Genomic DNA, 13,515 nt, shown 5'->3' on the forward strand with positions numbered 1-13,515 from the left:
TCTAATGGATGTCTACCAAGTTTGTTCAAATAAGAGCCCTGGGGTCAAAATTGGCCCCGCCCCGGGGGACATTGATTTTCCTTATATGTGTATAGCAAAAACTTAAAAATCTTCATGGAAAAAACCCGAATAGCTAGAGTTTAGATATTTAGCATGAAACATCTTCTAGAGAGTGTCTACAAATATTGTTCAAATAAAAGCCCTGGGGTCAAAACTGGCCCTGCCCCAGGGGTGACATTGTTTTTAAATATATGTGTAAAGAAAAAACTTAAAAAATCTTCTTTTAAAAAACCCAACAAGCTAGACCTTAGATGTTTAGCATGAAACATCTTCTAATGAGTGTCTACCAAGTTTGTTCAAATAAAAGCCCTGGGATTTAAATATACAGGTGAGCGACTTCAGGGCCATCATGGCCCTCTTGTATGTACATGTATAAAGTAAAAACTTAAAATATCTTCTTTTAAAAAATCATTAGAGCTAAAGCTAAGATATTTAGCATGAAACATCTTCTAATGGGTGTCTACCATTTTTTGTTCAAATAAGGGCCCTCGGGTTAAAATTGGCCCGCCCCGGGGATCATTGATTTTCCTTATTTGTATATAGTAAAAACTTAAAAAATCTTCTTTTAAAAAACTCAAAGAGCTAGAGTTAAGTTATTAAGCATAAACTATCTTTTAGTGAGTGGCTACCAAGTTTGTTCAAATAAAAGCCCTGTGGACAAAATTTGCCCCGCCCAGAGAGGGGGGTGGGGGTCATTGTTTTTCCCTATATGTGTATAGTAAAAGCTTAAAAAATCTTCTTACAGCTAGAGCTTAGATATTTATCATGAAACAGCTTCAAATGGGTGTCTACCAAGTTTGTTCAAATAAAAGCCCCTGTGTTAAAATTGGCCCCGCCCCGGGGGCCTATATACAGGTGATCGATTTCAGAGCCATCATGGCCCTCTTGTTGACTTCTTTGTTTATTTTTTTTTTCAGTTGTACCAAATATGGCAAGGGCAAGAAGTTTATCATTACAGATTGATAATTTTAAATATGAAGCCAGTAAAGAAGATATACTAAAAGTAATTCATCTTTAGTTCATTGTGTTAGAAGCAAATGACAAACAATTTAGCTTTATACCGTATAAGTGTTTTTTATACCCCCAAAAACGAAGTTTGGGGGGGTATATAGGAGTCACCCCGGTGGTCGGTCGGTCGGGGGTGGTCGGTCGGTCCAGACGTCCGTTGCATTTTCCTTGTCCGGAGCATAACTTGAAAACTAATGGTTGGAATTCAATATAACTACATACAATGGTCAAGCACATTGAGAGGAAGTGCAGTGCACAAGAACCATAACTCTATCTTGACTAATTACAGAGTTATTGCCCTTTGTTACTTTTCCTTGTCCGGGGCATAACTTGAAAACTACTGGTTGGAATTCAAAACAACTTCATACAATTGTCAAACACAATAAGGGGAAGTGCAGTGCACAAGAACCATAACTCTATCTAAAGTAATTACAGAGTTATTGCCCTTTGTTGCTTTTCCATTGCTTTTTTTTTGTCTGTTGCATTTTCCTTGTCCGGAGCATAACTTGAAGACTAATGGTTGGAATTCAATATAACTACATACAATGGTCAAGCACATTGAGAGGAAGTGCAGTGCGTAAGAAACATAACTCTATCTTGACTAATTACAGAGTTATTGCCCTTTGTTACTTTTCCTTGTCCATGGCATAACTTGAAAACTACTGGTTGGAATTCAAAACAACTTCATACAATTATCAAACACAATAAGGGGAAGTGCAGTGCACAAGAACCATAACTCTATCTAAAGTAATTACAGAGTTATTGCCCTTTGTTGCTTTTCAATTGCCTTCTTTTTTTTGTCCGGAGCATAACTTGAAGACTAATGGTTGGAATTCAATATAACTACATACAATGGTCAAGCACATTGAGAGGAAGTGCAGTGCATAAGAACTATAACTCTATCTAAAGTAATTACAGAGTTATTGCCCTTTGTTGCTTTTCAATTGCCTTCTTTTTTTGTGTCGCCTCTACGGAGTAGTGGCGACATATAGGGATCACTTCTCCGTCGTCTGTCTGTCGGTCTGTCTGTCCGTGCGTCCGTCACAAAACTTGTCCGAACTACCCCTCATAAACTACTGGTGCAATTTCATCCAAACTTTACAGGAATGATCAGTATCAAGTCTAGTTGTGCATATTGTCAGCATTTTCAGGCTTTCTACTGGTCCCTACTTTTCCTACTTTTCCTACTTTTCCCTACTTTTTTCTACTTTTTTCTTTTGATCCCTACTTTGCCCTACTTTTTTCTGAAATAGCCCTATTATCCCTACTTTTTCATTTTGAAATGAAATAAAATAAAAAGGAGATATTTAAAATGGCATTTCAGTAGTATTTTCAGTTGCAATTGATGAGTAGTTCAGGTGTGTGTGTGTGTATCTCCTTGTGATGTCCATCCTTGAAAGACTCATGGTGCCTTGGCAAAACATTCAGCAACATTCTGGCTATGAGGTAAATACATGAAACCATACTGATTGTTTAAATAACTACTATTTTATAATTTCCATGTTCCTTTTGTAAATGAATGCATACTTCAGTCTAGTTTGACACTGCCAAGTGCTTATTAATGTCTAAGATAGGTTTATAAATATTCCCAATAATGCATTAGCTGAGGGATTCCACAGTTGTCATGCTGTACTGATTCAAAAGAACATATTTGTTTATTGGTTTGATTTGTATTTGTGTCATTTTCCCCATGTCTATTAGACCATATATGTACATGTTACTTGAATTTTTAAAACAAAGTCATCAAATTAAAGCATTGGCAGCTGTGGGTATCAAACACTGCATTGACCAATTGCTCTTGTGTCTGAGTAGAGTTGCAGCAGTGTGACTTATCAATTTAGATTCCAAGCTTTTAATTGTCACTTAACACTTTAAAATGTAACATGTGCAAATACCTTGGTATTGCTTCATCACTATCCATCAGATGGTTGTGCATTTTGTCAACATGATATAATGTTAAGCTTAATCATGAAAATGACAGGTCTCAAAAAATTCAAATCATTTCATTGTCTTGTTGACAATAATGCACAACAATCTGGTAGCAAGCTTGGGTCAGCTAGATTGTATTTACAGAAGTAACTCTGCATGTTTGGCAAATCAATCACAAATTGTATGTATATGTACATGTAACATTTAACATTATCATTTGGCAGTGTACTGAATCATGCATACATGTAACCTACTTGTACCTCTTGTTGGTGTTAAATTGTTCCTTAAAATACTACACTGTGGCATGTTTGTCATAACCTTTGCCCTTGCAATATATTATAATTTTATGCAACATATTAACATGAATATACATCAGTTTAAACTACATGTACATGTAGCTCATACAGTAACATGCAGTCCTGTTTATATAGCTTTTAGTGTACATCCTGGTGTTGGTATTCACAGCTTGTTTGCATTTACCTTGACTATGAAATAGACTAGGATCTAGTAGCTCTGCCTTACTAATGTGAATGTTCTTAAAACTATGTGCTAGATATACTCATTGTATGTTTGTTTTGCTGATTATATTTGTCCTTATCATTGAAAACAACATTTTGTATTGGTGCACTTGTATTTAAAGAGAAATAAAAAACAATTTCAGGTGCCTGTCTTTCAAGCATGGACTGAACTGAAGATACACACAGCCTTATGTGGTCTTGGTGATGGTAAGTCTTAACTAAAACGGTAAGAAATTCCTACTTTATCCCTACTTTTTAACATCAGAAATCCCTACTTTGCCCTACTTTTTGGTAAAAAAATGCCCTACTTTTTCCCTAGTTTTTTTGGTAGAGGCAGTAGAAAGCCTGCATTTTCCGGTTCAATGATTTTTGTCAGAGTTATGGCCCTTTAATAATTTTTAATTTTAAAGTTTGTCCGGACTACTTCTCTTATACCACTAATGCAATTTCAATGAAACTTTACAGGATTGATCTGTAGCTCAAGTCCTTGCGCATATTGCAAGGGTTTTCCGGTTGAATGATTTTTGGCCGAGTTATGGCCCTTTGATAAAAAGGTGTTTTTTTCTGTGTGTTGCCAGATACACAAAAGCTTGTCCGGACTACTCCTCATAAACTACTGGTGCAATTTCATCCAAACTTTACAGGAATGATCAGTACCAAGTCTAGTTGTGCATATTGTCAGCATTTTCCGGTTCAATGATTTTTGTCAGAGTTATGGCCCTTTAATAATTTTTATGCCCCCATTTCGAAGAAAAGGGGGTATATTGCTTTGCACTTGTCGGTCCGTCGGTCCGTAGACCAAATGGTTTCCGAGTGATAACTAAAGAACCCTTAGGCCTAGGAACTTCAAACTTGGTATGGTGATTGGTCATGACCAGTAGATGACCCCTATTGATTTTGGGGTCAAGGGGTCAAAGGTCAAGGTCACATTGACCTTGTAAGCAAAAACGGTTTCCGATCAATAACTAAAGAACCTTAAGGCCTAGGAACTTCAAACTTGGTATGGTGATTGGTCATGACCAGTAGATGACCCCTATTGATTTTGGGGTCAAGGGGTCAAAGGTCAAGGTCACATTGACCTTGTAAGCAAAAACGGTTTCCGATCAATAACTAAAGAACCTTAAGGCCTAGGAACTTCAAACTTGGTATGGTGATTGGTCATGACCAGTAGATGACCCCTATTGATTTTGGGGTCAAGGGGTCAAAGGTCAAGGTCACATTGACCTTGTAAGCAAAAACGGTTTCCGATCAATAACTAAAGAACCTTAAGGCCTAGGAACTTCAAACTTGGTATGGTGATTGGTCATGACCAGTAGATGACCCCTATTGATTTTGGGGTCAAGGGGTCAAAGGTCAAGGTCACATTGACCTTGTAAGCAAAAACGGTTTCCGATCAATAACTAAAGAACCTTAAGGCCTAGGAACTTCAAACTTGGTATGGTGATTGGTCATGACCAGTAGATGACCCCTATTGATTTTGGGGTCAAGGGATCAAAGGTCAAGGTCACATTGACCTTGTAAGCAAAAACGGTTTCCGATCAATAACTAAAGAACCTTAAGGCCTAGGAACTTCAAACTTGATATGGTGATTGGTCATGATCAGTAGATGATCCCTATTGATTTTGGTGTCAAGGGGTCAAAGGTCAAGGTCACATTGACCTTGTAAGCAAAAACGGTTTCCGATCAATAACTAAAGAACCTTAAGGCCTAGGAACTTCAAACTTGGTATGGTGATTGGTCATGATCAGTAGATGACCCCTATTGATTTTGGGGTCAAAGGTCAAGGTCACATTGACCTTGTAAGCAAAAACGGTTTCCGATCAATAACTAAAGAACCTTAAGGCCTAGGAACTTCAAACTTGATATGGTGATTGGTCATGATCAGTAGATGACCTCCATTGATTTTGGGGTCAAGGGGTCAAAGGTCAATGTCACATTGACCTCTTAGGTAAAAATGGTTTCCGATCAATAACTAAAGAACCCTTAGGCCTAGGAACTTCAAACTTGGTATGATGATTGGTCATGACCAGTAGATGACCCCTATTGATATTGAGGTTAAGGGGTCAAAGGGCAAGGTCACATTGACCTTGTAGGTAAAAATGCTTTCAAATCAATAACTTAAGAACCCTTTGGCCTTGGAACTTCAAACATGGTATGGTTATTGGTCATGACCAGCAGATGACCTATTGATTTTGGGGTCAAGGGGTCAAAGGTAAAGGTCACATTGACCTTGTATGTTAAAACGGTTTCCGATCAATTAACTTAAAAAGCTTAGGCCTAGGAACTTCAAACTTTGTATGATGATTGGTCGTGACCAGCAGATGACCCCTATTGGATTTTGGGGTTAAGGGGTCAAAGGTTAAGGTCATGACCAGTTATACTTGATAACCCTTATTAATTGTTTGATCACTGGGTCAGAAGTCATGCATAATAACCTTATCACATGACTCATTGGCTGCTGATAGGGGGCATACATGTTTTACAAACATATCTTGTTATTTTTAAAGTTTGTCCGGACTAGTTCTCTTATACCACTTATGCAATTTCAATGAAACTTTACAGGATTGATCTGTAGCTCAAGTCCTTGCGCATATTGCACGGGTTTTCCGGTTGAATGATTTTTGGCTGAGTTATGGCCCTTTGATAAAAAGGTGTTTTTCTGTGTGTTGCCTGATACGCAAAAGCTTGTCCGGACTACTCCTCATAAGCTACTGGTGCAATTTTATCAAAACTTACATGATTGATCAGTACCAATTCTAGTTGTGCACTGTCTGTCTGTCTGTCCGTCTGTCCGTCTGTCACAAAATTTGTCCCAACATGAAATTGGCCATTATGAGGCGACACATGTGATTACTGATCGCTCTTGTTTTGTCCGGAGCATAACTTGCAGACTAATGGTTGGAATTCAATATAACTACATACAATGGTCAAGCACATTGAGAGGAAGTGCAGTGCATAAGAACTATAACTCTATCTAAAGTAATTACAGAGTTATTGCCCTTTATTACTTTTCCATTGCTTTCTTTTGTCCGGACCATAACTTGAAGACTATTTGTTGGAATTCATTATAACTTCATACAATGGTCCAGCACATTGAGAGGAAGTGCAGTGCACAAGAACCATAACTCCATTTCGACTTATTACAGAGTTACTGCCCTTTGTTTCATTTCCTTGTCCAGAGCATGACTTTAAAACTACTGGTTGGAATTAAAAACAACTTCATACAATGGTCAAGCACAATAAGGGGAAGTGCAGTGCACAAGAACCATAACTCCATCTTGACTAATTACAGAGTTATTGCTCTTTGTTACTTTTCCATTGCTTTCTTTTGTCCGGACCATAACTTGAAGACTTATTGTTGGAATTCATTTTAACTTCATACAATGGTCAAGCACATTGAGAGGAAGTGCAGTGCATAAGAACCATAACTCCATCTTGACTAATTACAGAGTTACTGCCCTTTGTTACTTTTCCTTGTCCAGAGCATGACTTGAAAACTACTGGTTGGAATTCAAAACAACTTCATACAATGGTCAAGCACAATAAGGGGAAGTGCAGTGCACAAGAACCATAACTCCATCTTGACTAATTACAGAGTTATTGCCCTTTGTTACTTTTCCTTGTCCAGAGCATGACTTGAAAACTACTGTTTGGAATTCAGTACAACTTCATACAGTTGTCAATGACATTCAAAGGAAGTGCAGTGCACAAGAGCCATAACTCCATTTTGACAAAATACAGAGTTACTGCCCTTTGATACTTTTCCTTGTCCGGAGCATAACTTAAAACGTACTGGTTGGAATTCAAAACAACTTCATACAATGGTCAAGCACAATAAGAGGAAGTGCAGTGCACAAGAACTATAACTCTATCTTCAGTATTTATAGAGTTATTGCCCTTTGTTCTTTTTCTTTGTCTTTCTGGACTTATTACAGAGTAATTCAATTAAACTTCATCAATGGCCAATCACCTTGAAAGGAAATGCAACATACATGAACCGCAATTATCTTTAATTGCCCACAACCATAACTCTATGTTTCAATTCTTTTACAAGGTATTCTGTTACTAGTGACATCCTCATTTCCGAAGCAGACTTGTGGGGGTATTAATCACATTTAGTGATAGTTCTAGTTTCTGCGGGCTCTAAATTCTGCGGTTTTTCCAAATTTTGGCATGTTTTTATTTCTGCGGACTTTATTTCTGCGGCACATTCTTTGCAAATTGGACAAAACGTGATTTAAATTCTGTGACTCGTCTTATCAAAGTCTATGTCACATTTCCCTATCTATTATATTTGTATGTACATGTTCAGATTTGTTTATCGTCGTCACTGCAAAACTGTATAGTAATTGCAAGCAATTATATTCTTTGCTTGCAAACAAATATAATGCGCAACAAAAGAAGGTATACATCTTTGATCAACGTGAAGTGACGTGTGAAAAATATACCCCGGTAGTAGCTTTAATTTAATAAATTTGATAGAAGTTTACCGTAAATCGGATGACAATTAAAGTATACAACAATTATTTAGCAGTATAAGGGTTGGAATGGTTTGAAATATCGTTATTTTTAAATTAGCATCATTAACAATAAGTAGATCCTTACAAACACAAATTACATACTTAGCCGAAAGCAATTTTATACAACTTGAAAACCCGCTAACCGTTATAATCTGTTAGTCGTTATTACTTTAGATGAAATAGGTCATAATGTAGGATACATATCGTAGCAGGTTTTTAGCTCACCTGTCACAAAGTGACAGGGTGAGCTTTTGTGATCGCTTTTCGTCCGGCGTCCGTCCGTCTGTCGTCCGTCCGTCGTCCGTCTGTAAACTTTTGCTTTAAATGACATCTCCTCATAAACCACTGAGCCAATTTCATCCAAACTTGACAGGAATGTTCCTTTGGTGGTCACCTTTAAAAATTGTTCAAAGAATTTAATTCCATGCAGAACTCTGGTTGCCATGGCAACCGAAATAAAAATCTTTAAATATCTTCTTTTAAGGAACCCTAAGAGCTAGAGCTTAGATATTTGGCATGAAACATCTTCTAGTGAGTGTCTACCAAGTTTGTTCAAATAAAAGCCCTGGGGTCAAAATTGGCCCCGCCCCTGGGGGGTCATTGATTTTCCCTATATGCATATAGTAAAAACTTAAAAAATCTTCTTTTAAAGAACCCAAAGAGCTAGAGCTAAGATATTTGGCATGAAACATCTTCTAGTGAGTGTCTACCAAGTTTCTCAAATAAAAGCCCTTGGGTCAAAATTGGCCCGCCCCAGGGGGTCATTGATTTTCCCTATATGCATATAGTAAAAACTTAAAAAATCTTCTTTTAAAGAACCGTAAGAGCTAGAGCTTAGATATTAAGCATTAAACATCTTCTAGTGAATGTCTACCAAGTTTGTTCAAATAAAAGCCCTGGGGTCAAAATTGGCCCTGCCCCAGGGGGTCATTGATTTTCCCTATATGCATATAGTAAAAACTTAAAAAATCTTCTTTTAAAGAACTCAAAGAGCTATGGCTAAGATATTGAGTATCAAACATGTTCTAATGGGTGTCTACCAAGTTTGTTCAAATAAAAGCCCTGGGGTCAAAATTGGCCCCGCCCCAGGGGTGTCATTGTTTTTTAACTGTATGTGTATAGTAAAAACTTTAAAAAAATCTTCTTATAAAAAGCCCAATGAGCTAGAGCTTAGATGTTTAGCATGAAACATCTTCTTATGGGTGTCTACCAAGTTTGTGCAAATAAAAGCCCTTGGGTTAAAATTGGCCCTGCAACGTTGTGGGGGGGGGGTGGGGGGCCTATATACAGGTGAGCGATCTCAGGGCCATGATGGCCCTCTTGTTTAAGATTTTTCCCCATGTGGTATCTCAATTTTATAATTGCTGACAATTCTGACATTGTCAGGGCTGTTTAGAAATAGGGCTGTTAGAGAAAAGCAAAGCTGAAATCGATAAATAACTTTAATTTCAAAAGTAATAAAAAGAAGAAAACTTACTTCAATTCATTCAAATTACCAATCACCAAATATCTTCTCTAAATTTTTTGTTTCTGTTTTACAGTCTTAAAAATACAATTCCTTCCATGTGCCTTACTTTTTAGATACAACTAGAGGATGCTTTTAAAAAAAAGCGCATGTCTCCCCCACTGCTGAGAATAACTGTGAATGGAAACAGGAATGGAAATGAAGAAATTGACCAACGGTCACTGTGACCTTGACCTTTGACCTACTGACCCCAAAAACAATAGGGATCATCTGCTCTATAAGACCAATCATCCTATGAAGTTTGAGGGCTGTAGGTCCAAAGGAACTCTAGTTATCATCCGGAAACGAGAAATTGACCAACGGTCACTGTGACCTTGACCTTGAACTACTGACCCCAAAAACAATAGGGATCATCTGCTCAATAAGACCAATCATCCTATGAAGTTTGAGGTCTGTAGGTCTAAAGGAACTCTAGTTATCATCCAGAAAGAGAAATTGACCAACGGTCAGTGTGACCTTGACCTTTGACCTACTGACCCCCAAAAACAATAGGGATCATCAGCTCTATAAGACCAATCATCCTATGAAGTTTGAGGGCTGTAGGTCAAAAGGAACTCTAGTTATCATCCGGAAACGAAAATTGACCAACGGTCACTGTGACCTTGACCTTTGACCTACTGACCCCAAAAACAATAGGGATCATCTGCTCTATAAGACCAATCATCCTATGAAGTTTGAGGGCTGTAGGTCAAAAGGAACTCTAGTTATCATCCGGAAACGAGAAATTGACCAACGGTCACTGTGACCTTGACCTTTGAACTACTGACCCCAAAAAACAATAGGGATCATCTGCTCAATAAGACCAATCATCCTATGAAGTTTGAGGTCTGTAGGTCTAAAGGAACTCTAGTTATCATCCGGAAACGAGAAATTGACCAACGGTCAGTGTGACCTTGACCTTTGACCTACTGACCCCAAAAACAATAGGGATCATCAGCTCTATAAGACCAATCATCCTATGAAGTTTGAGGGCTGTAGGTCAAAAGGAACTCTAGTTATCATCCGGAAACGAGAAATTGACCAACGGTCACTGTGACCTTGACCTTTGAACTACTGACCCCAAAAACAATAGGGATCATCTGCTCAATAAGACCATTCATCCTATGAAGTTTGAGAGCTGTAGGTCAAAAGGAACTCTAGTTATCGTCCGGAAACGAAGAATGGACGGACTGACGGACGGACTGACAGACGGACAGGGCAAAAACAATATGTCTCCCCCCGAGGTGGGGGAGACATAATTAGCAACTTGTTTACACATATATTTTCAATTCTTCACGGATATATACATGAATATATTTATAGATAACATCACACTTGCTTTATAATTACAGTGGTTGTCTCCGGTTGAAGTAAAGGACCTATTTTTCATAAAGCGAGGAAAAGCTTGTATTGAATTCAAAAATGAGAAAGACAGGGATGAAGTGTTTCTATCAAAGAATAATACAGATTGGAGTAAGATTTTTCATTGTTATTTTCTGCTCATTTGGGTACACAGGGCCCAAAGGTGAGTTTTAAGGATCAGGTGATGTCCATCGTTTGTTATCAGTGATCTGTTTCAGTTTTTCCACCTAGTGGGTTACTTAATTGATCCTCCGGCAGGCAAAATTTCTCTGTGTAAGGCTAATATAGTCATAGATCATGATTGAGAAACCATGCAGGATTTGTAGTTGGAGAAATTGGTTATTACTGGTAAATTAACGAGGAAGGCCAGTTAAGTAGATCACGGGGCCCTCAATACATTTTGAGGGAAGTGGGTCGCTACCCTAAGCAGGGGGGATTTCAGTGCATGGGGAACTTTTTCCATTTCCTTTTTGGTGAAATATCAATAAAGTACTACAGAAATAACATTTTTTTGGGTTTTTTAGCTCACCTGAGCATATGCTCAGGGTGAGCTATTAGGATCACTCTTCGTCCGTCGTCTGTCGTCCGTCGTACGTCGTCCATTGTCCGTTCACACTTTTCAAACGACATCTCCTCTGAAACCATAAGGCAGATCATAATGAAACTTCACAGGGATGTTCCTTGTGTGAAGCCTTAACAAAGTTGTTCAAAGAATTCCATTCCATGCAGAACTCTGGTTGCCATGGCAACCAAAAGAAAAAAACTTTAAACATCTTCTTCTAGATAACCCAAAGAGCTAGAGCTTAGATATTTGGCATGAAACATCTTCTAGTGAGTGTCTACCAAGATTGTTCAAATAAAAGCCCTGGGGTCAAAATTGGCCCCGCCCCAGGGGGTCATTGATTTTCCCTTTATGCATATAGTAAAAACTTAAAAAAATCTTCTTTTAAAGAACCCAAAGAGCTAGACCTAAGATATTAAGCATGAAACATCTTCTAATGAGTGTCTACCAAGATTGTTCAAATAAAAGCCCTGGGGTCAAAATTGGCCCCGCCCCAGGGGGTCATTGATTTTCCTTATATACATATAGTAAAAACTTAAAAAAAATCTTCTTTTAAAGAACCCAAAGAGCTAGACCTAAGATATTAAGCATAAAACATCTTCTAATAAGTGTCTACCAAGATTGTTCAAATAAAAGCCCTGGGGTCAAAATTGGCCCCAGGGGGTCATTGATTTTTCTTATATGCATATAGTAAAAACTTAAAAAAATCTTCTTCTACAAAACCCAAAGAGCTAGAGCTTAGATATTTGGCATTAAACATGTTCTAATGAGTGTCTACCAAGTTTGTTCAAATAAAAGCCCTGGGGTCAAAATTGGCCCCGCCCCAGGGGGTCATTGATTTTCCCTATATGCATATAGTAAAAACTTAAAAAAATCTTCTTTTAAAGAACCCAAAGAGCTAGACCTAAGATATTAAGCATGAAAACATCTTCTAATAAGTGTCTACCAAGATTGTTCAAATAAAAGCCCTGGGGTCAAAATTGGCCCCGCCCCAGGGGGTCATTGATTTTTTCTATATGCATATAGTAAAAACTTTAAAAAATCTTCTTCTACAAAACCCAAAGAGCTAGAGCTTAGATATTTGGCATTAAACATGTTCTAATGGATGTCTACCAAGTTTGTTCAAATAAAAGCCCTGGGGTTAAAATTGGCCCGGCCCAGGGGGTCATTGATTTTCCCTATATGCATATAGTAAAAACTTTTAAAAATCTTCTATTAAAGAACCCAAAGAGCTAGGACCTAAGATATTAAGCATGAAACATGTTCTAATAAGTGTCTACCAAGATTGTTCAAATAAAAACCCTGGGGTCAAAATTGGCCCCGCCCCAGGGGGTCATTGATTTTCCCTATATGCATATAGTAAAAACTTTAAAAAATCTTCTTCTAAAAAACCCAAAGAGCTAGAGCTTAGATATTTGGTGTAAAACATGTTCTAATGGATGTCTACCAAGTTTGTTCAAATAAAAGCCCTGGGGTCAAAATTGGCCCCGCCCCAGGGTTCATTGATTTTCCCTATATGCATATAGTAAAACTTAAAAAAATCTTCTCTTAAAGAACCCAAAAAGCTAGAGCTAAGATATTAAGCATGAAACATCTTCTTATCAGTGTCTACCAAGTTTGTTCAAATAAAAGCCCTGGGGTCAAAATTGGCCCCGCCCAGGGGTCATTGATTTTCCCTTTATGCATATAGTAAAAACTTAAAAAAAATTTTTTAAAGAACCAAAGAGCTAGAGCTAAGATATTTTAGCATAAAACATGTTCTAATGGGTGTCTACAAAAATTTGTTCAAATAAAAGCCCTGGGGTCAAAATTGGCCCCGTCCCAGGGGTCATTGATTTTCCCTATATACATAGAGTAAAAAGTTAAAAATCTTCTATTAAAGAACCCAAAGAGCTAGAGCTGAGATATTTAGCATGAAACATGTTCTAATGGATGTCTACCAAGTTTGTTCAAATAAAAGCCCTTGGGTTAAAATTGGCCCTGCCACGGGGGGGGGGGGGGGGGTCAAAAGTCATTGTTATTCATAATTTGTGTATAGTCAAATCTTAACAT

The 13,515-nt window shown here is 37.8% G+C and overlaps 1 protein-coding gene and 1 long non-coding RNA gene across 2 annotated transcripts in view; both read left to right on the forward strand.

Moving 5' to 3' along the window:
* Positions 1-13,515, forward strand: part of LOC132715992 (uncharacterized) — a 36,969-nt gene that overhangs the window by 19,148 nt on the left and 4,306 nt on the right. Inside the window, exons 5-6 of the mRNA XM_060699125.1 lie at positions 978-1,063; positions 10,892-11,012. Of these exons, the coding sequence (XP_060555108.1) occupies positions 978-1,063; positions 10,892-11,012 (207 nt within the window). The remainder of the gene's footprint in view (positions 1-977; positions 1,064-10,891; positions 11,013-13,515) is intronic.
* LOC132716007 (uncharacterized) lies at positions 2,218-3,865 on the forward strand. Its single transcript, XR_009623761.1, has 2 exons — positions 2,218-2,514; positions 3,659-3,865. It is a non-coding gene; the product is annotated as an uncharacterized LOC132716007 (long non-coding RNA).

The sequence above is a fragment of the Ruditapes philippinarum genome, unplaced genomic scaffold, assembly GCF_026571515.1.
Source record: "Ruditapes philippinarum isolate M1 unplaced genomic scaffold, ASM2657151v2 ctg1806_1_1_1_1, whole genome shotgun sequence".
NCBI lineage: Eukaryota > Metazoa > Mollusca > Bivalvia > Venerida > Veneridae > Ruditapes > Ruditapes philippinarum.